This window comes from Nelusetta ayraudi, unplaced genomic scaffold (genome assembly GCF_046127955.1).
Source record: "Nelusetta ayraudi isolate G7.1 ecotype Tasmania unplaced genomic scaffold, CSIRO-AGI_Nayr_v1 ptg000005l, whole genome shotgun sequence".
NCBI lineage: Eukaryota > Metazoa > Chordata > Actinopteri > Tetraodontiformes > Monacanthidae > Nelusetta > Nelusetta ayraudi.
The window spans coordinates 3,217,754-3,241,404 of NW_027466055.1; the positions used below are offsets into that span (position 1 = coordinate 3,217,754).

General features: G+C 40.4%; 1 protein-coding gene across 2 annotated transcripts; it reads left to right on the forward strand.

The window, feature by feature from the left end:
* The first annotated feature begins 261 nt into the window (after positions 1-261).
* On the forward strand, positions 262-23,312 carry nedd4a (NEDD4 E3 ubiquitin protein ligase a). 2 transcript variants are annotated; one of them, XM_076049295.1, is made up of 29 exons: positions 262-595; positions 1,550-1,623; positions 3,256-3,334; positions 3,433-3,471; positions 3,752-3,805; positions 13,643-13,693; positions 14,067-14,128; positions 14,264-14,360; positions 14,708-14,871; positions 15,007-15,124; positions 15,368-15,529; positions 15,708-15,791; positions 15,892-16,011; positions 16,111-16,308; positions 17,183-17,260; positions 17,425-17,479; positions 17,622-17,680; positions 17,821-17,886; positions 18,010-18,239; positions 18,537-18,658; positions 18,766-18,836; positions 18,929-19,024; positions 19,125-19,198; positions 19,272-19,332; positions 19,422-19,481; positions 19,566-19,673; positions 19,773-19,869; positions 20,061-20,133; positions 20,909-23,312. In XM_076049295.1, the coding sequence occupies exons 1-29, from the start codon at positions 551-553 to the stop codon at positions 21,009-21,011; spliced, it is 2,700 nt and encodes an 899-aa protein (XP_075905410.1). In that variant the 5' UTR covers positions 262-550; the 3' UTR covers positions 21,012-23,312. The 2 variants fall into 2 exon arrangements, with proteins under 2 accessions (XP_075905410.1, XP_075905401.1); XM_076049286.1 differs by lacking the exons at positions 262-595; positions 1,550-1,623; positions 3,256-3,334; positions 3,433-3,471; positions 3,752-3,805 and adding an exon at positions 7,418-9,427.
* The last annotated feature ends 339 nt before the right edge of the window (positions 23,313-23,651 follow it).

A 23,651-nucleotide genomic window follows, 5' to 3' on the forward strand; every position in this document is an offset into this window, starting at 1 on the left:
ACACCTTTTCGGTCGATACATATTATTATAATTATTGTTTTGTTTAATGTATGAAGCATGTACAATATTGGATAAACGACCGAAATGAACTCACTAAAGTAAACTACAATGGCCTCTCATTCACCCATTCACTCACACACTCATACACCAGTACAGATAGCTTTGGCCGGATGATGCATCTTGACCTAGTGTCGCCGTCCCCAGTCCTGTTGTGGCTGTGGTGGAACCACAACGAGCTGAAGGCAGGAGGAGCAGGAGGAGGAGGAGGAAGAAGAGGGCATGAGACAGGAAACCAAGGAGGAGGAGATGGGGGAGGAAACCGAGATGGGGGAGGAAAAGGGAGGAGGATGTACAGCGTGAACGACGACGGTGTCAAGAGCTAACCGCTGGGTCGGCTTCGCGGTATTCTACATCACAACACACGAGGAGTGCTTAAAGAGAGGGCGACTCCGTCGAGAGTGGAACGTCACCGTTTGTGCCGGCGATCACCGTCGTCGTCTCGTCGTTCAATCTTGATAACCCGAGGAGGAGGAAGAAGGGCGACGATACTATGGCTGCACTTTGCCCCCAAATACGCGGACTTCAAGCTGATGAGGTAAACTTCTGCCACCACATTCACCATCGTCATCGACGTAATTTCTCCGTCGTTTACGTCATTTCACTTTAACGTGCTAGTTGAACACGTTCACTGGTGGGTATCGCTAACTCTGAAGCAAGCTAGCGTGTTCCGGAAAAAGTTAATTAGCGTACGTACTACAAACGTTGACACAAACTCCGCACTCGCCACTTCGCGATAATTTCGCTTACTTGAGCGTCGCTTGTGTGTTGTTGTTGTTGTTGTTGTTGTTGTTGTTGTTTTAAAACGAAGTGTTAAATGTTAAACTCTCGAAACAATTAGAGCCACAGCTACACGTACTACACCATATTGGAGCACTTTTAGCTGTAAACTTCTTCAATCAGGCAACCAGGAAACACAACAGGCATAGAAATGTCAACGCCTCTCTATTGGACACACGCGCGCGCGCGCACACACACACACACACACACACACACACACACACACACACACACACACACACACACACACACGCACGCACGCACACACATCCCTTATCGACAATCAGTTCAAATCCCCGAAGTCGGACCACTTCCTCCTGTAACAGTGTTAGCGCCCCCCTCCCCCGAATTGTTTAATACGCCATTTACGGTTTGACCGATTGCGCAACATCGTAGCAATTCGATAGCTGCTCAAATCATGACTGATGCGTGTGTGAGTGCCAAAAGCTTTGGTACTAATCACTAATTCATACATGAAGTAGTGCCACGAAGGTGTCCACCATCTTAACCGAGTATTGCACCCATTTGTATGTGTGTGTGTGTGTTTTTTTTTAATGTTTTTATTACTGTTCACTATCATGCTCACTGCCTTTAACCCCATTGTATTTTGTGACTGTAATTTTCCATCAGGCGTTACCAACAACATCTACGTAGCGTCTCTGTGACACTGACATGTGTCTGATCTTACTTATTTAATTATTTAACATTTCAGGAGTGCACCAGAATCCTGAAAGTGAAAGTCATTGCTGGTATTGGATTGGCTAAAAAAGACATACTTGGAGCTAGGTAAGTCACGTGGGTGATTGGCTAATTTCCTTGATCCTCAGTTGCCTATGCATCTCTCACTAGTACAAAAAATGTCATCTCTGATCCTGATTTATGCATCTTTCATTGAATTGAAATGAATAAAGGTTCTCATAAATATATGTATATCAGAAAGCAGTTTGACCATTACCTCTACTTCCAAGATGATAGTGTCACCATCTTTAAACCAGCTGCCACATCATGCGCGTCAAGTAAGCCGCCCTATTGCCTTTTGATGTGTTACACCAATCAACCTGGGATTACCCTCGATCCAGCAGCGCACATTCACTCCAAGAAAAAGTCCTGGCTGGGAGGATTTTTTTTGTTTCTTCTATAAATCTAGTTTCAGTGACCTTAGAACTATTTACACAAGTATCATACAATCTTAGATAATAAAACACAAACTATTTGTAGGAATGTTGCAATATGACATTAATTAAATCTAGTTAGATTGAGGCTTATCTGCTTAAAGGCCATCATGTTTTGTTTTTTTTAATTGTCATTCTGTAATCTGGCATGAACAAGGCATTTTACAGTGTAAATTTAGTCATAGATTTCATAGTACCATGACTGCAGTGGTTCAGGATACTTTGAATCCGGACAGTCGGCCTGTACTTGTCGTTTGTCATTATGGGCTGTAACTTGATATTTGAAATGTTTCAAACAATAGTAATGTAAAAGTAAAGAGATTACAATATTTTAAGCCTTTTGTGCTGCTGGGTTTTAATCGGGAAAGTGTAAAGCCTCTTTAATTGAATTGCTTTTTATTCATGTAATCTAGTCCATTTCCACTGAATTTCTGCAAATTATCGCCCACCCACGCAGGGACTGTGTGTGACACTCACGCCAATTGCCGCACTGCGTGTGCCGTGCTGCCTACAAGCACAAAAAGTCTGACCAGTCATGCCTGCAAAAAAATAGGGTTACATGTCTTTTTGTTATCTTTCAATGTTAACATACAGTATGTGTTGTGCAAGGGAGGGACCTGTCCTGCAGATCTTTGTATTTTTTTATATTTAGCATTTTATATTTTTCTTTTTACAACAGTAACAGTTTAGAACAGTGGTTGTGTATACTACTCGTGTTGTATTTATTTTAATGTTTTTCTTTTGAAGTGCTAGTCAGGAGCCCTGGGGCCATCCTCACCAGAACTGGGTTTTTTTAGTTTTCTATTTTGTTTATTCTCCCCAACTCTACTGCTTCTGCGCTCAAAGTTAGCGTTTCTACTCCTGCAATATTTGAATCTGGCAGTTTCTTGGCAATGGGGTTAAACTTCTGTTTAGTTTTGAACTATTTTAAGCACTGACAATGGGAACCAGATAATGTGATGTGAGTTATGAATGTGGTTTGAATACGCTTTTGAAGCCCTCAAACTCAGTCAAATTACTAATTAAACTCGGCTCTATTTGTCAAATGCTGCAGGTGGAGCCATTAGGTCAATGTTTCTCTGGTCTGAAATGCATGCCAAATATAATTAAGACATTAATATACAGAAATTTGCCATTACAAGGTTAAAATTGTTCTCTTTTTTATCCACAGCACCAACCATGAACACACACACTCGGTGTTGATTCTTTATACCTATAAATGTATTTGTTTCACTTTTCCATGCAGTGACCCCTATACGAGGCTCTCACTCTATGATCCTGTCAACGGAGAAATCACAATATTTCAGACAAAAACAATAAAAAAGGTTAGTGAATATACACATTTTTTTATTTATTTATTATTATTTGTGTAACTTTTGACTATTTTTTAACTTATTATTTCTGACCATTTCACGACACATAGACATTGGACCCAAAGTGGAATGAAGAATTCCTCTTGAGAGTAAGTGCAACTTCCGTATGCAGGCTTTGCTTTCGTTTATGTTTTTTAATTTCATTAACCCACAGAAAAAAACATTATTGGTAATTTCACTTGACTTAAATTTAATTCGACACTGGGTAAGAAAGTTTATATCATATAGCTTAAAAAAAAAAAATCACAACTTTAGTCTTTAGGAGTATGATTTTAAAATGTCAAAATATCAATGATTGTCTTTTAGGGTTAAAGTTATCTTGTTGTCGGTCCTTGTCTTTTTACGTACTCAATCTTTATTATGTTGCAGGTTGATCCAAGAAAGCATCGTCTTCTCTTAGAGGTCTTTGATGAGAACCGACTGGTAAAGTTTTTAAATTTCATTCAAGCTGCCTATCTATACTTTGTTTGACATGTAAATAAACATCTGCCAAGTATAATTAACAAAGGTCCACTCCAGTTAAATATGTGTTTCAAAACCAGGTTGTGGTTAAATGGTTACTCCTAAGGTTCTATTTATGGCATGATATTCACTTCCTTGACAATATCTGTTGCAGATGCAGATAAGGGTCTTAATTACAGGTGCAACCCTAAAATCTTGCAGCGCTCCTAATACTTGACAATTTGAAAGAGTTTTCATGCAAGTACTGTCAGTAGCATAAGAAAAAAATCAATTGTTTGCAAGATTGCTATCAAGAAATGTTTTCATTCCTAGAGATGCACTATCACTGTATCGCACTGCTTTTCCTGTGTCAGCACAAAGGTAGCTGTGGTTTGTCTGCTTTATACAGCTACCTTTATTTTGCCATGACGAGTCATATTGTCGGAAAACTGGGACACCTCATTACCTAGCACTGTAAATACGGGCAAATCTGGCTGCCATAAGGGCATCTTCATACCTGTCGATTGCTGCACGAGAGCTGAAAAAGTCGCGTGACGTAGCAAAGACGTTTCACAGAATGTTGTGCTGGGTGATATGTAGCTAAATGGGTTGTGTCCTGAGGAAAATGCATCACGGTTATGTAAGAGGTTGCAGTGACTATGTTTCCGTCAGGAGTGTTGTGTTTGGAATACGTGGTGAGCTCAGAAAAGAATGCAGCTTACCTTGTTGAGTGCTCACCGTGATGTAAAATGGAGACCTCTTTGTAACGCGTGCACACACACACACACACACACACACACACATACAAGACACACAAGTGTCATATGATGATTATTAACGATTATGTTAAAAAAAAAATCATGATTACTTTTTGCAGCCTGGATCACAAATAGCACTGAATCTATGAAAACACGAAAGGCCAGATTCACAAAGCGATTGGCCGTCCATCCATGCTAATAGCACCAAAACAGTGCTTCCTATCCACAGAGCGGACGTAAACGTAAGAAAGCGGCGGACAATGCACCGAGGTGCAGGTAGTGGCAGGGCTGCACCAGACTCATTTGAATATATTTAAATTAGTTATTACACACAAAATGACACCCTCTTCTATGCAAATATGCCTCATTTGAAACAGCGCCGCATCCACAAAAGACTTTGCGCTCACGTCCGCATGTAATTTGACAGACGTAAACGCTGCCAGCCAAAACCAAGCGCAGTTTCCGTCTGTCAAGTGTTTCTGGCGTCAGAGCGACTAACTCCTCCCCGAAGAGCTGATGATGAGGTGTGTGTATAAAGAAAAAATATAATATATGCACACACACACACACACACACACAAACACACACACACACACACCTTGTCATATATAAAATAGATTTTTGTATCCGACTCTGTTCGAAGTTTCCTTCCTGTCAAATTTTGCGTGGAATCAAGTCCAAGCAAGTTAAATCAAAAACAAAAAAAGTCTTTCACTTTTTAAACAGCAAGTGCACACACATAGCAGTTGAAATCAAGGCAGGGATTTACCTGAACACTAGATTTTGCCTTACAGTCAAAGATAACACACACAGACACACCGGACACTAGTGTTGTCTTGGGGACAGATTAAAGAGGGTTTGAATGAGAAGACTTGCAGGGAGACAGACGCCTTCAGCTACTCCTTTTCACATCGTAATAAACAGTAAACGTGTCACGTTTGCAGTTCAGTATTTTAGAGCGTAGAGTGTTTGCAGGTCTTTGCAGGGTGATCCACCTGGCATGCTCCTCCAGTTTACTTCATAGGTGCCTGTGTGTTTCTAGAACAAGTTATGTCACATCTTTGGTTTTAAATGTGACAGCATAACCTTTGTTGGGGCTCGTCTGACTCATGATGTTTTGTCATGCTCAAAGTTGCTTTGGGAGAAATTTGGAAGGTGTGTCTGCGCTGAGAACGTGCTTGTATTCACATGCTGATTTAACTAAGCGTGACTAAACCGCTTCGTTTCATGTGTTTGTCTTGGCTGTTAACATTGTATTCATATATTTATTTATTATTATATTTATTTAGTTATATAGATTGGCCGCTGATCATTAATGGCTTGCAGTCAGTGATCAGTGATCTCCCGATGTTGTCAAAAAAGGGCAGATTAGAGGGGTTGACAGGACAAAGCAAAGCTTGATAGTTTAATCTGTTATTTCACTCTCTTTCTGTCTTTCTCAACCTGAAGCCATATATTTTTTACTTCATTTGTTTAAGCTGTTGAAGTTTTAAACTCTGTATTAGGGCGCAGTCATGCCAAATGAAACACTGCAACAAAACAGGACAGTTTTGCTGCAAGGGGTCTTAGATAATCAACATTGCCGGAGCCATTGTGTGACAACTAGACACGTGGTTTTGCTGTGTTCATGTTTTTGTAAAATTGTTGAAAGATGTTGTTAACAGCTGCAGAGTGACACGGATTGTTTCAATCAAAACGTTGGGCTGGTCTCAACTCCAGTCGCTGCCGCTGAACCATAGGGTCTCCCACTGACAATCAATTGCAAACTGTTTCTCCACTGTCATGCACTTTCTTATTCATAGAGTGGAGATGGTAAAACATTTTAATTTTTGTGGAATAAATTTGGGTTGTGACTTTTTTATTAGGGAAGAAATTGTGGCTCCTCAGACTCCACCAGTTAAGAACCACAGTCCTAAAGAATTGTAAATAGATTTATGGATCAGTTGTACCATCCTGTGATATTTCCAATAAGGAAATATCAAAGAACCTCATTATTATCTAATTTCCTTAATCGCAATCCTCTGAAATGTTTCCATTTTTGTTTTCAATGTCTCGAGATAAATGAGTGAGTTGAATTTGAATTGTTCAGTACATGGACACAGTTTTCTTTGTTCAGACTGGTGACAAACAAGATTTCTTTTATGTTCTTACAGACATGGTTAATCTAGGTTTGTCATCAATAAGTGATGCTGAGGAGGCCAAAACAATTGTGTACTACTTGAACCTCACCCTGCTCATTTTTATTAGCTCTTTGTCTAATTATTGACCCATGACATCATCCTGGGTGACTGGGCATAAATGTGCGTCACCAGTCTTATCTTATAGTCAGCACCACCATCAGTTAATCCTATTCTTGGCCACATGCGTGATAAATAGCCAATCACGAGGTGTTGCAGACATGTGATGTGGGCATGTTGGTTGAAAAAAAAATAGGCTATGAGCTCCTCTGATGAATCATGTCCTTAACCTGCCTGCACTCTAAATTGGAGTCTTTCCTGTAACTCTCTGGACTCAGAGTTTGTGCTCTGAAATATTCCAGCCTGTCCTACAAAGGGCCGCCATTAGCGAACAAGACAGGGAAATCAGAGCAGCACAGACTGTAATATGCGGTGTCACTTAACAGGTGTCATGTGACTTGCCCAAGTAAACCCAGTCCTTTCCTCTCTTTTTTTCCCTCCTGTGAGTTTTCCTGGCTTATTAGCTTATCTCCCAAACAGTTATCATTAGCAGCAGGTTTTTTTTATTTTTATTTCTTTATCAATGCATATGACATTTACATTTTACAGTCAGGCTGTGGTTTATTTGCTCTTGTTTATTTAGTCAACCCTCCAATTTATACCAAATTATGTTGAAAGTCATCCCCTTCAATTTCCTGTAATTCAATAGCAGTGGGTAAAAATATTTGTGGGGCCAAGAGCAGTAGAAACATTAGAAGGAAAGCTCTTGCAGTAAGTACCAATGAGTAAGTGGCCTGAGATAGTTTACCAGAGCTTCGATTCAAGATGCACCATACAACTCTTCTCTATTTTATTTCTTGTTGGTTGTTTTTGTTTTTTTCCAAGGGAGTGATCAGGACTAAGCCATCTGGGAAAGACACGTGATTCATTATTTATCTGTCTGGAACTAATAAGGTACAGTTGACTAGCGTTTCGGGTTACGCCAAGCTCTGGAGCACTTCGGTGTTATTCTTTGATTTCAGATATTTTTCAGATATTTTTTCTTCTTCTTTTCTGACAACCCCGAGGGGAAAACTGTGGGTTGCTCCAGTTTCAAAGGTTGTATGTTTGGGTCATGTCTCCAAACAGAACCACTGACCTCCTATGACTAAAAGCTGAGATCAGCCTGGGAAGGAATGTAGGTTGTCACCAGAGCTATTTTGGCAACGTCCAGCCGCTAATGATTGTGATCACAGAGGCGAGCTCAGAGCAGTTGCTTTCCTTTCCTTTTTTCCTGCGAGCAAGTTTGATCATGCGGCTCTCCACAGTGCTACAGGGATTAGAGAGTTAAGTGAATGGCACGCCGGCTGCGCTTGCATTTTGCGTCAAGGAGAAGCAGCACGGACCCTCTGTCAGAGAGCCTCGGCAGCCATGGTGAGCGGAACGCAGTCGGAGTGGCAGCCTGTAGCCCTGGAGAGATTCTGGCTCATAATTCTGTCCTCTTAAAGGTGACTGCGTTGTCACCCGACTGCGCAAATTTACAGCAGTGCTCCTCAGGATTCGTACCCAAGGCTCGCACCGGAGGATGTTCTAAGAAAAGTATTGTGCAGATCTCCCTGCAGCCCAGAGGAAAGGTCAGTGGAGACCTGAATGGCACTGTAGAGGATGGAGACGCAGCGGCTAGCGACGGAGGACCAGGCAGTGGCTCCGACGGAGGCTCGAGCAGCAGCAGCAGTATGGCCAGTGATGCTGGGTACTGTAGCAGCAACAGCATCTTTGAGCTGGAGGCTCCCGAAAAGCTCAGGAGCTCACAGGAGAGGAGTCAGCGCGGCAGGAAACCCATGGTACCTCTGAGACGGTGCTCCTCCTTGGTTATTTTTCCTAAAAGTCCTTGCAACACCCCACCCGCATCCCCAGTCAGTCCCGTGGCGGCACCCGTTCTCCTGCCAGCTGCAAGGGGCTCTCATCAGTCAACTCTGCCGACATCCGACAGGGAACTCTCTCAAGGAGATTCTGCGGAAGCGGCTTGTAAAGGGTCCGCTAACGCGACGGCGAGTGGACGTCGTCTCAAAAAGGAAGCCACTGCCGAGTTTAAGGATACCAAGCACATGGTGCAATTTAATATTCCTTTGCAGGATGAACCAAGAAGCAAAATGGAAGAGGCGAGTAAAGAAATCGAACTGTCACCAACCGTCGATAGATCAAATCGTCACTCCAGCAGTTTGCTGCTGCACTTTGGCCAACAGAGACCAGTGGTGTCCAGAAAGGGAACGACCGCTTCAACCGCCATCAGGGAGGGGCATCTCAAGGCTCCTAACCCACCTGCACGCAGCGAGGGTGGACAGGACCCAGCCAGAAAACTGTATCGTAGTACGTCTGCTTGCTTGTTCTCCTCATCAAAATCCTTGGACAAAAATCAAAAGGTCTGCTCTCTGGACAGTGACATGGACGTGCCAGAGAAAAAGCATTTTCAGCGTGCCATACAAAGGAGTTTTTCCCTGGAGGTTCCCTACGCTAACACTGGAATTCTATGTCACGTTTCAAATCCAAAACTCAGTAGCCCTTGCTCTCCTCATGTGCACATTCATTTGTCTCCTTGCTATCCAGCTAAGTTGCCTAACTCTGTTACTGATGCAAACACAAGTCACAAAGGGAATGTTACTCCAGACAGCCCAAGTCTAAGCAAAAAGGTGAGTGTTATATTTCTGAATTAACGTGAACCAGTTAGATGACCACTCTGCAGTCACACCCAAGGCTTTTGAGATCATTCAATTTATTTGCTGCTTTATTTAAAAAAAAAAAATCCAACTTGAATTCACTCTCACTTTCATGAGAAGTATAGTTTTAGATTTGGAATGTAATGCAAATGACTTTTGCGTCTCTTTTGGGGTTGTATTGAAATGTTGAATGTTTCATTTTAGAGCTTTAAAGTGCTTTTGGTGCTTGTGCAGAACAAAGAGGGAATGAATCTAAATGGTGTGATAATGCTGTTCTTTCACTGCTATTGCTGTTCAAATCCCTAAAACTCTGTTTACTTAGCATCAGCCATTAGACATACCAAAAGCTAAGGCTAAGTTCTGTAACTGAGAAGATTGCTACAGCTAAGTCATGCAATTAACAAGCCTGGGGCAGACAAACATTCAGTGGTGTTGGGTTACAGTACTGTAAAGCCATTTGCATATTGTTTTTATTTTATACAAACTGAGAATGGGACAAGTTTTTATTTTATATTTATTTTTTTATCTAGTAGATTTGCTCACATGTTGGGCTTCTTAAAAAAAAATCCCAACCCTTTGTTAAGTCTTTTTTTTTTTTTTTTTATCATTTCGTTCGCAAAACTAGTAATCGACTTAAGTATTTACACAGGCTAATTTTAGTGGTGGGAAAAGCAGTGCCCCTTGCTGATATAAATAAAGTGCCTCTGAAATATTCCTTCTGACTCCAGATAGTCTGGTGGTCTGTAGCACAGCCCAGTCTCGTGGATTCAAATTTAACAGCATGATACTGGAGCAGCGCTCAGTCACGCCAGCCATCTGTGGACATGGTGTGTGTGTCTGTGCGGTTGGGGTAATGTAACAGAGACTGGATGGGAGCAGAAGCTTTTCCCAGTAAAGGGGTAGTGTGTCTCTTCCCTGCGGTCCCCCTGCCAAGCAGTGTTTGTGAAGTATCAGGTGTCGGGCTGCCCCCTGCATTTAGCACGTTGTCAAGGAAGGAGGACTTCTGCAGTAATTAGCTTGTACGTTGACTTAAAAAATGTTGCAATTCTATTCAGTGTTCAATGCCATATTCTTATTGGTATTCATTGATAGTTTTAGGATTAATCTAATAATTTCATTTATATCATTTTACTTTTTTGTTTGATCTTGTTACCAAATTTTGATTTTGCATGCATTGTGCCTGTGTTCTTCACAAATGTTGCTGCATTACTAACAATTTCAACACATGGCATAAAAAAGAGAGTGGATAAGATTGAACATCAGCCCCCCAAGTGTTTTTTGTGACTTAACTTATGTCACTTTCCCTGAGCTTTGTTCTTCACACTGACCTTTGATTTATAACAGTGCTTAAGAGTTGTGCAAACAGTGTCCCCAAGAGTGCATACAGTGACTTCTATTGTATAAAAAAGAATTTTGTCAGAGAAATGAAATGTAGGCATTTGTGGACATACGGTCAAAAATGTGTTAAAAAAAAAAGAAAAAAAAAGTGTCATATCTACTGAGATGCATTGTGATAATAAGTAAATAAATATTTCAGTTAGTTTTGTAGCAGGTTGCAGTTAAGTCAAGGTAGTGGCTTTCAGTAAATAAAAGCTTATCTGTGCTGCCCTTAGAACCACGTAGTCCTCATCATACAAGTTACCGCACAACCAGGTGTGACCACATTACACAGGAAGAGTAAACAACCTGAAACTTGAACTCTAGTCAACTGTACTTGAAACTCTTGCTCATCAATTTTTTTTTTTTAATAGACATTATTTACAGTGAAGCATATTGTCATTGGACAGCAAATCAAAAGGTGTATAAATAATTTTTAACCATTCATTTATTTGATAACGTTACTTACTAAACTAATAGTTGCATCTGATGTTTGCGTCATTGTGGACACTTCAAATGTGATTGATTTTAGAGCAGGTGTGTCTCAGTGTCACTGTTCTGTGATCTCGTGCAGACTGCTTTTGTGTGAGGGTTAATTGCTGTATGGAATGCCACATTATCTCTGTTATTATGCACTTTATTGTGGAGCTGATTTGCAGCAAATTAATACATTGATTTAAGTATACAATCAACATTTTTCTTCACTATTTGTGACTTAACATTTAAAACAAATGACTGAAGCTTTGGTTTGTATACAAGTACAGTACTGTTGGACTCCGCTGAATTTGAAGGACAATGGTCATATGTGCAGTAGTAAACAAAACACTCAGTCGTCTGCGAAAGACCGGAAGCTGTGTGTTTCTTATATATCTAAACTTTTCTTTATAGTAATTTTACGCCACTATGTTTTAATGTAATGTATTTTGTCTTTTCTGGATGTGACATTGCGGTTGGACTCGAATTTGATTTTTGTTCTTCGGATAAACGGCAGTTTTCTATCATGACCTCCCTCTATGACGTGTGTGTAGAGTAGTGTCGTTTGAGCGAGCTGCCGTTGGCAGAAGGTTGTCCTTGCTGTGTTAAGATGGATGTGAGTGAACTTTGGTTTGCATTTCTTGTCACATGAACCTCAAGTGGTACTCCACGGCCACTTGTCCGCTCACTTGGTTGAACGTTTACCGACAAAGTTCTGCTGCTGTTATCTCACTGAAAATAGGTACATGAAGATGAGTGCAGAAGCTGCACTGAAGGTCACAGGGATCATTATTATTTATTCTTTCTGAGGGACGGGCTTTGAGATTGAACCTTGGATCTGTGTGTAGTTATTCCTGCAAGTGTTTGTACAGTGTGGTTCGGTTCTTAACATCTGAGCAGGTTGTTGAAAGTTATGAGGAGCGCTCTAACATTGATGAATATCAAGTTTCAGATGGAGTGACTGATAGTGTACAGGGGCAAGATGGTTCTTCCCAGTGCCAGACGCTCATTTAGGTTTGACTGTGAAGTTGTTTTTCCTCTTGCACCCCTGAAGTGGTTGACACACGAGCACAAGACGATTAAAAATGTCACAAGGCATTATAGTGTATAAAGATACCATGCTTTATATACACTGTATCGACATTCTAGTCAATCACCAGCACACCCGGTGGTGTACCAGCCTTCAATAAATACTCAGCGGTGTGTACGCCTCGCTGGTCTGTTGATGGGTGTGTAAAACGAAACTTGCATCATTATGACATGAGTGTAATTAAAAAAACAAGTCAAGCCAAAAACAATAAACAGTGTTGTGACAAGCACTATTGATCTTCACAATACTGAAGATTTCAGAGTAGGAATTTGAGCAAAAATAAATGTCCCACATTCATACTCCACATTTTTCTTTAATTATAATGATTTATGTGTAGAATCGACCAGGATTGATTGGTACATCAATATGTATAGGTACATAGTTTTTGACAGAAAATATAAAAAAAACAATTGTGTTTTGACGTGTGACAGCAGGTCATGTACAAGAAAGGACTAAAAATACTCATTGCAATCAACTTGACAGATGAGGTGGTATTTTATTTTGGTTATCATCCATGTTTTCTACTCTTCTAAATGAGAAAATCTGCTGATGTTTTCCTTTGCCAGTGTTTGTGACAGTATTCCAGATGAGAGGGCAATCATATTGGCAGATTTATAAATGTTCTAAATTGGTGACACGTTGACCGTTACACTAATTCAGCCAGGCAATATTTAAGATTTTTCTCGGGTGTGCTTCAGAAGTTTCTTCCAAACTAAATTTATTTCTTGACGCTTTGAATCATCAAGTCAATCGAAGAGGCTTGTTGTTCTCAATATTTGTTCAAGAAAGCACACAGTGCCACTGTTGGACATTTTGACCTGCCAAACCTGTTCATTTGCTCTCAGTGCTGACCCCTGCTGTGCAAAATGCTGTCAGTTCGTTGAACAAAAAACTGAACTCAGGGTTTTAACAGGCGACACAATGCGACCGTTCATTGAGAACTGCAAAACATAATCCTCTTTGTGCCTCAGACTAATACATTAGTAAAGGAATAGCTCAAGTCGAATGACTCTCCTTGTTTGAAGGGAAATAGTCTGGTGTTGCACGGAGAATATCATGTATCTCAAGGCCTTGACAAGAATCGACTCACACATGATGAGGAGATGCAGTAAAATGACCAAAGAGACGTTGCATATTCCTGTGGAAACGTGTGCGTTCCTCATTCCCAAAAGATGTTTCAGAGTCCAATTCCTCTGTGTCGAAGCGTATCATCACCTCTGTGTGACTCTCTCTGCCTTTTCTGTCAGACACGAGATGACTTTCTTGGACAGGTGGACGTCCCCTTAAACCAGATCCCGGTAAGTTCCCTTTTTTTTCTTTCTTTTTTTCCTTCTGAAGGCATTTGTTTGTCCTCTAGCCGTCAAGTGTGCAGGTTTTTGACGTCAGTGTCACCCATGTCAGCATTACGAGTAAACACACTCGCCCTTATTCTAGTGTCTGTTCCACATCGCTGTCCATAGTTTTCAAAATACAGTCGGTGATGTTTACGCTACGCTCCTCTTGTGTTTCATTATAAATACAACACCTCACAAATTAGCCCTATCTGCTCCGACTCAACATCACGTCTCTGCAATAGTGTCCTGAAGTATATTGTATGTGATGAGAAATGTTTTTTCTTTTATTCCATTTTGTAATCATTATCATTATTATCATTATTATTATTATTTTCAGACAGAAAATCCTAACACAGAAAGGCCATACACATTCAAGGATTTTCTCCTCCATCCAAGAAGGTTGGCATTATTCCATATTTATTTTATCTTTGCTCACGCCCTGTGTTGAAGTCCACCCTCTAAATGTTTATTTACAGAAGGATGTGGTTTGTACTTGCAGCTGTATTCATATCTTGTGTTTGTTTTTTAACGCAGCCATAAGTCTAGGGTCAAGGGTCACCTGCGTCTCAAAATGACCTACCTTCCAGAAAACCCCGGTTCAGAGGAGGACACGACAGATCACAATGAAGAAGTAAGGAGCCAACCGCAGAAAAGTGCTTCCTAACGTTTTTGGTTGTTTCTTTTGTTTTGTTTTGTTTTTATCATTTCATCATCATTTTTTTTTTTCAGTGTTTATTAGTTATTTCAACAAAGAGCTAAATACCATGGGGCTTCAATGACACATATTTCTTTTCTTCATTTTCATTCCTTTCTACATATCCCATAATATACGCAACCCAGTTCTGTAATAAAGATCTCGATCGAAGGAATTATTTGAGCATGAATGAAGGTTTTGTTCTAAGTAACGGCCATAAACCAGTCGAATGTCTCTTCCTGTCAGTGTCTGTGGCAACATGTGATCTTGTTTGCTTTGCCCAGCCTGGTTGGGAGTTTCTGGAGTCCCAGGACATGTCTGGTCCGAGACAAAGTCATCTGCTACCCGCTCTGCCCCCTGGCTGGGAGGAGCGGCAAGACAACCTTGGAAGAACCTTCTTTGTCAATCATGAGAGCAGAACCACGCAGTGGATCCGGCCCACGACGCAGTAAGGAAAACCTGCTCTGTAAAGTCACCACAAGCTCTGTGTCTGATTGTTTTTCATGCTTGGTGTTGACAATCCAAAAAATGAACTGTCTCTCTCTCTCTAATGATAAATTCTCCTTTCTCAACCCTAAAATAGAGACGGTGATGTGGGGACCCAGAGACTACAGACTCATGATACTGAAGTGGAGCACACCTTTATGACACGCAGACAGATTTCGGATCATGATGAGAACAACATGCAAGATTCTCCTGAGGTAAAACAGTTGTGTTGACATTCCATTTACTCACTGAGTTTGTCTGGCCAATAAGGATAAGAAGACCAGAACCCTGTGTGTCCTCCACCTTTGTCAAGCTGCATGGAACTAACTAACTAACTTGAAGAGATTTTACATTTTTGGGGAGTTATTCAGTATTCAGTTATTCAGTCTTCAATGATATACAACCTTGGCCACCTTCCTGGAGCAGATCAGTCCAACATGCTCTGCACTCTTCTTCAGGCCTGGGAGATCCTTACAGAGGAAGAGCCCTCCATCTACCACAGCAGTAACCAGCTGGTGTCGCCGACATCACGCACCCCTGAGTTTCACTCATTCTGTGACGAGCTGAGGAACGTTCAAGTTTCAGGTCCCACAGTTGGCGAGATGCACACCTCCCAGACAGTGAGTCGCTCGCTGTGCAGCATAAGCTTCTAATTACCGCAAGTCAGGGGGAAACAGACGCCTAATTAGATTTATATGTACCAGTGTACCAGGAGGTCTTAATGAGCGCAATGGAAAGTATTTACACATAAATCACCAAGTAATTATTGTCTTTGACATTTTGTCTCCCCCAATGTAGAATTATACTAATAATTCAAGGCATTCCAGTCGCAGAGGAAGTGCTCGCTCTTCAACAGGAGAGGAATATCCTACCAGTCCTGTGGTAAATATTTACCCCATGGAAACACCTCATTTCACAAAGAGAAAGACAACATCAAAAGGTGTGTGTTGCTGGTGTTTCATTTTTCCAATCCGTTCAACAGATGGTTCCGACCTCAGCTGGGCTGCCACCAGGCTGGGAGGAGAAACGTGACACCAAAGGCAGACGCTACTTTGTCAACCACAACACCAGAACCACGTCGTGGGTACGACCCCAGCTGCAGGTACCACTGAATACAGTCTCTGGGCTCGTGACTGTGTGCTATCCCAGTCTTGTGTGTGATGGATCTAAATCGTCTTGGTGTGGTGTTGCCGTTTGACAGACCCTGTCAGAGGTGCCGGCAGCAGCAGCAGCAGCAGCAGCAGCAGCAGTGCTGCCTCCTCCCCCCCCTCAGGAGGCTCTTCCACACAATCCCGAACCCCAGTTGGAATCTGGCTCCCTGCCAAATGGCTGGGAAGTCCGCAGTGCCCCCAGTGGAAGACCGTTCTTCATTGACCACAAGACTAAGACTACTACTTGGGTGAGAATACACTCATCTAATATAATATTTTTTTTTATTTATTTATTTTTTCTTTGTTCGAACATAAAAAAAAACAAACCCACAAGTACTGTAAATAAAATAAGAAAAAGAAGAAAGAAAAAAAATACAAGACACACTCAAAGAAAACAAATATCCAGAAACTTAACATTGCAGTCTTTATCGAATTGTATTAAAACAAGACATAATATGCAGCTATTGAACATTATTACATTACTACAATTATATTACAGCACTATATTACCGTATTTTACATATTATACCTAGGCACTGCGAGTATTATGCACATGCACTATATTAGTACTATATATAGACACTATAAATAATATACACTAATTACCATATTTCAGAAACTATATATTAACATTAAGTATTACACACACTGATACGATGTATTACAATATATTAGGGTACAATATTACAGTATCCATATAAACACCAAAATTTACACTATTACCACATTATTTCAAGTGTAATAAGCTATGTATAAACACTGTAAATATTACTATTACCCATTCTTACAACTATATTCTAGTTTTGATAACCATCAAAACTATATTGTAAATGTTATATACATGCTATACATTTTAATACTATACACTCTTATTACCATACTCCCTATACAATTGGTTAACACTAATTATCCACAGTAATTTCAATGGAGTACCTGACAAGGACACAGGTCCTGAAGCCTGTCGCCAGCAGTAGTCATTTGAAACCGTATGCCTTTTATTTCAGCCTGTGTCTGTTTTGTGAGGGATGTGGGAGAGGAAGACGGTGGATAAAAGTTTATTTGCGTCTCCGCTGTCGGCGTTTGTGTTTGACTGAAACATCCTGTGTGTTTTCTGCGGAACAGGAAGATCCCAGACTCAGGATTCCTGTGCAGCAGCGGAGAAGAGGTTCACTTGACCCAAATGACCTTGGCCCTTTGCCAGTACGTTCACTGATTGTACTGTCTCCACCGTGTGCTTGCTTTTTAAAAGATAATGGGATTTTATGTTTGGCACGGTCACATCTGACAGTGCTCCAGAATGTTGTGAAAGGTTTACGACACCTTGTATCTTTTAAGAGATTGCGTCTTCATGTCTTTCCTTGTAGCCTGGTTGGGAGGAGAGGATCCACAGCGATGGGAGGATATTCTACATTGATCACAGTGCGTAGGAATCTGGAAGCTAAAAATCTTAAAAGAACAACAATCTTTACTGTCATTAATATTCAAATGATTTTCGGTGTGTGTGTGTGTGTGTGTGTGTGTGTGTGTGTGTGTGTGTGTGTGTGTGTGTTTTAATCCACAGATACCAAAAACACACAATGGGATGATCCCAGATTACAAAACTCAGCCATAACTGGACCAGTAAGTATAGAATGTTTTTGACAAATTTTAAAAAATCTGCAGTGACATGATAGCAGGTTTATAGAGCTCTGTGGGTATTATGAGTAAAACTTGATTTCCTTTGATTCTTACAACTAATAACTCTCCATGGTTGCATACAGGCAGTGCCTTATTCCAGGGATTACAAGCAGAAGTACGAATACTTCCGGAAGAAGCTAAAGAAACCAGTGAGTGTCTCTAGTTCCACAGTCACCTCTGCATATATACATGCATATTCATTTTATTCTGCATCCCTTTTTCCTTTGGATGAGGTTAAAGACTCTGAATTGACCAACATTATTTCTACTTAGACTGACATCCCGAACCGCTTTGAGATGAAGATCAAACGAAATACCGTGCTGGAGGACTCGTACAGACGCATCCTCTCTGTGAAGAGGCCCGAGCTGCTGAAGGCGCGCTTGTGGCTGGAGTTTGAAGGAGAGAAGGGTCTGGACTATGGCGGCTTGGCCAGGGAGTGGTTCTTCCTCATGTCCAAAGAGATGTTCAACCCGTACTACGGACTGTTTGAGTATTCCGCCACGTGAGTCTCTCTGCTAACTGCCAAGCCGTCGTCCTACCACTTGGCCATTGTTTGTGTGATCGTACGTGAATGTAGTATCGCCAAGCCCTAAATCCTTATTGTCTGAATCACTGTTTTGTTTTGTTTTGTTTTTGTTACTGGAAGATATTGTTACTGTACACGGGCAGATTTATAGGCTCGTCCTTCTCTCCTGTCAAAATATACAAACTTCTCAGGAGAAGTTGAGAACTGGAAAAAATAATTTAAGTTGGTCAATGAATTTTTTCCTCCTAATTCTGTATTGTGATATTTTTCCAGAGACAACTACACTCTGCAGATTAACTCAAACTCTGGCTTATGTAATGAGGATCACCTGTCATACTTCAAATTCATCGGCCGTGTGGCAGGCATGGCTGTTTTTCACGGCAAGCTGCTTGATGGTGAGTGCCATGTGACTGTGCGCTCGGGATAAAACCACCACACAAGTGTTTAAAATCCTTGAAAAGATTTTGAAACTGTTATTTGCCTTTTTGTTTTCCTTTGTAAGCCTTCTTCATTCGGCCTTTCTACAAGATGATGCTGCAGAAGCCAATCGCTCTTCAGGACATGGAGTCTGTTGTAAGTGCACCTGTGGCAGCGCCCCTAGATGAACACCACAGGAGCTCATCTGCATGAGCCTCATCACTTACATTTGTCTGCTGTTTTATTAGGACAGCGAATATTTCAACTCCCTCAAGTGGATTTTGGAGAACGACCCGACAGATTTGGACTTGAGGTTCACTATTGATGAAGATCTCTTTGGACAGGTCAGTTTGTATGGACTGTTTTCAGCCCGGTCCAAATGATCATGTCACTTGATGTGATTATTTGGTTTTATCTGCAAATGCATCTCATCTGCCCTTTCAGACTCATCAGCATGAACTGAAGCCGGGTGGCTCAGAGATCATCGTCACCAATGACAACAAGAAGGAATACATCCAGTAAGTACTCAAGCTGGTCAGACATTAAAACCACTGCAAAGGATTTACTGCTAACTGTTCTTTTGTTTGCCAGTCTGGTGATGCAGTGGAGGTTTGTTAACAGGGTATTGAAGCAAATGACTGCCTTCAAAGAGGTAAGAACAAGTAGTAGAAGTGTTTTTCTCCATCTAATGTAAATCATGAAACAGTATAAAATGTTTAAGAATTGAATGTTTATGCCCAGGGATTCTTTGAATTGATCCCCCAAGATTTAATCAAGATCTTTGATGAGAACGAGCTGGAAGTGAGTGTTCAGTCCTCCCTGCCGTGAGAATGGTTGAGATTACGTAGTGCAACGTGAATCACGGCTCCTTTCTGTGTTGCTCAGCTGCTCATGTGCGGTCTGGGAGACGTGGACGTAAACGACTGGAGAGAAAATACAAAGTACAAGAGCGGCTACTCCGCCAACCACACTGTCATCCAGTGGTTCTGGAAGGTATCTTGCATTCATGAAGCCCTCAAGATTTATTTGTTTGTCCTATAGCGATGTTCTTTTTTTCATTCCGTATTTCCGTGTCTGTTTTTGCCGCCATAGACTGTGCTGTTGATGGATGCAGAAAAGCGAATCCGACTCTTGCAGTTTGTGACTGGAACATCTCGGGTCCCGATGAACGGCTTTGCCGAACTCTACGGTGAGGCTCTTGTGACTGTATAAAGAATTTGCCACTGTCGTGGCAAAATGGAAATTTTGTCTTTACCTTACGGTAATAGGATGAAGATGTATAGCGTGTATCACATTTTTCCCCTTGATGCTGCATGCAGCTGTGAATTCGTCCCACCATACAATCATCTTTTATGTGTTGATGGTTGTTTCTTTTTCCAGGGTCTAACGGACCACAGCTGTTCACCATTGAGCAATGGGGAACACGTGAAAAACTCCCCCGAGCCCACACATGGTAAACACTTGCCAGAGATTGTTTTACTTATTACACAATACTATTTGGTTTTGTCCTAGTTTGTTGATAGTCCCACAGACAAATGACAGGGCTGAAGCTTTCACTGGCTCCTTCTTTTTTTTATTGAGTTGAGAAGTGTTGTTCACCTGAGCATTGCAGTCCATATCTGTTGATCTGTTTGTTATAGCTATAGCATGTCATAACATGCTTTTAAAAAAATTCCTGAAAGGTTACCTATAATAAATGAATGACTGTGCTAAGTAAATATGTGGAGGTAAACTGCCTCTCAGCTTCAGCAGGCATGCTTTGCCTTCGTTTAACACTGAGACGCTGGTTTTGTTGTAAATATTCATGAGTAGAAACATAAATTCAAAGATCGCGTTCAGGCCCTCTAGTGGGTGAACACTGACATAGCTCTGTTGGCTGCTGAAGGGCTAAATATAGACGTTCAGAAGGATACTAAAAATGCTGCGTGTTGCATTATTATCAAAATATGTTTCTAAAAAGCAAAAACAAAGTTTTTTATATATATTTATATATTTATTATTTGTTATATTCAAATAGATTAGTTGTAGTTTTTGTGGTCAGGCATTATTGTAGAAGGAGTATTCATTCATTCATTCATTTTCTATACCCGCTTCTTCGTAGTATTTATATTATTATCATTAATGTTACTATAATAAGTAGTAGTAGCAGTAGTAGTAGTAATGGTAATACAAGTGTTTTTTTTACTACTCATCTATTGATTTCATGATGTCTATGTTTGACTTCACAGCTTCAATCGACTGGATCTGCCTCCATACGAATCTTTCGAGGAGCTGAGGGAAAAACTTAACATTGCCATTGAGAATGCGCAAGGCTTCGACGGGGTGGATTAACGCTTCCTCTGCGGGCGAGCGCGACTGACACGACTTCCACGAGAGAGAGTTTAGCTGAGCAGAGTTGAGTCTTAAGCTGCCAGTTGTGAGACGGTTGAAGGACAGTCACACGACCTTCACTCTGTAACGACACGTGCAGAGGAAAGACACACGTGGAGAGGATGAGGTTTTGTGTCTTTGAACGTTTACAAAGCAAAAACACACACACACAAAAACAAACATCTGTGTTGGAGGAAGACTTTGATTTTGGCTGGATTGCTTTGGATACATTGATGATCAGTGTCCTGTCAGGTGTGTCAGATATCAAATGGCGGAAACAACATTTCCCTCTTTTGAGATTCTTTCACTTTGCCTTTCATTGCATGTCAGTGATTAAAAGAGTGGACCATGGCTCAGAAGCCCACTAAAATCAAAACCTCTTAGAGCTCAAGTATATAAACAAGTCAGAATTAAAATTTGAAGCAGCGTTTGAAAAAAAAAAAAAAAAAAGACAACAACACAAAAACAAAATGTTATTTGCCAATAAAATGTGAGGACATCCTCACGTTGACTTTTAACTCAACAGTCAGATTCGACTCTGAAGCAAAAACAAAATATTTACACATCAGGTATAAATCATCAATCAATGCACAATATGAGTATTATTCTGTTGTACAAGTGAAGATTATTAAAGTAAGTGAATCCTTGAATTGTAATGAAAAGTGAAGTTTAAATACCAGGACCAGTGTCAGGTTGAAACAATTACACAGTAGCTGTTTTTTCCATGTAGTCCAAAGATCCAGATTTATGCTTACATAAAGAAATGAAATGCGTCATTGTACATATTGACAAGTGCTAACTCTCTTTCTCTTAGAGCTTCTTTTTGATTTACTTAGACAACTATACTGCTCACAAACAGATCTTTGAATAATATAACTTCAAGAATGACCAATTGGTTATCGGTGCGTCTGTGTAATTATACATTCTTCACCTTTCATTTACCATCACTAGCCACTTGTATGTGTCGCATCAGCTGTGTGTCAGAAACACAATCCTCATTTCAAAGAGCTTGGACGCTGTGAAATAATTAATATATCTTGAAAATAAATCTGAAAAGGTAAATATTCCATTTGTGAAACAAAATCTTTGAAGTTTTACTGCATCCACTTTATTTTAAGGGGGTGTTTTTAGTTTCTTCTTTATATATTAGGTTTCATGTTAGACAAAAAGCAAATGACAGAATATAGGCAACCGTAGGCTGCAAAATAAAAATTAAACCTAGTTCATTAGTTTCAGTTTTCAGCCTTCAAAGATAGGGGTTCACCACTGTGAAATTTACCACATGGGCTCAGGAATACTGCAATACTGCATCAGACTGTTGTCCGTGAATGCAGTCATTTTCATTTGTTGGAGACAGCGTTCCAACTTTTGGAATTGTGGTTGTGTGTATTGCTGTTTTTGTTGTGGCCAGTAGTGTATAGAGACATTCTCTGACAGACTCGCCTTATCATATACTGATGTCAGGGAGTGACCTTTTCTTTTCTTTTTTTAAATTCTACTTGTCATTGTTGCCAAACTCTGGCACAGTGCTCTGTTTTTAAGAGCACATTTAAACAAAAACAAAAGAAAGTGTTAAAACTTGTACAGAATATTTTGGAAATTTTGCAATAACACTTTAAATACATTTGTTGGAAAGATACTGTACTGAAGCAGTAGTAACGTTTTATTGTTAAAGCGTGTTTACACTACCTGCTGTGTTTACAGGTCATTGATAGATGAAGATGCCATGGGCCCGTCTGGTCTCTGTGGCGACACAATTTTATACTTACGCTTTTATGAAGTGTAGCACTTTGTTAATATGGATCGAGTCTTACTTCTGAACTGTATGATTCTTTGCCAATCTGTCACCCGCAGACTCCTTAAATCGTTCTAGGGAAAAACGATGCTACGCTTCAAAGTGCACGAGTGTTTGATTTTACATTTGAACATTGTTGTAATACGCACATTCTCTTCTTTCACTTCAAAATGAAACGCAGCCGCTTTCATTTCTAATGTGTTGTAGACTTTGCTTATGAATGTTCTCATCTCTAAGTGAAAGCTCTATTCTATATATGTGTTGTCTATTTAAAGAGGATGAAATGATTAACATTTAATTTCCAATTTTATCATAGCATTTAATGAGAATACCTTTCAGTGCCGTACTGCAGCACCAACAGGACAACGTATACAAGCGTCACATGGTTAGTTGAAATGTGCTGTCGAATCTCATTCTGATGGTGCACCAAATTACGTATATCTGAAAAATAAAAGTATATAACGACAGTCTCAATTTCTCGCCATTGATTTCTTGCCTGTCTTTGTGTCTTATCTTTATTAGTTTCAGGAGGTTGTTTGACTCTGCATCCATGTTATGTTCCTTCAACTTACCGTGTTAAGGTATGAACAAAAAAAAATACTATTAAATATATTTTTAAGGTGCTTTCAAGTATTAATAGATAATCCTGCATCCTCAAATCTGTCAATATGTGCTGGTTTGCTCAACGCAGCTCAAAACAGAAACTTTACACAGGATAAAGGTTTCATCACTGTGAGGTCTGACTGATTCCCTTGTGACAATTATATAAACGGCAGAATTGCATATCTGCCATAAGACCGAGCGTC

What these genes read in the sequence shown, in the direction of transcription:
- nedd4a (XM_076049286.1), top strand. Translation starts at nt 8,093, where the DNA reads ATGGCACGCCGGCTGCGCTTGCATTTTGCGTCAAGGAGAAGCAGCACG. An exon ending in AATATCCTACCAGTCCTGTG is followed by an intron (nt 15,792 to 15,891) that starts GTAAATATTTAC and finishes TCCGTTCAACAG; the next exon opens with ATGGTTCCGACCTCAGCTGG. An exon ending in CTGTTTGAGTATTCCGCCAC is followed by an intron (nt 18,240 to 18,536) that starts GTGAGTCTCTCT and finishes ATATTTTTCCAG; the next exon opens with AGACAACTACACTCTGCAGA.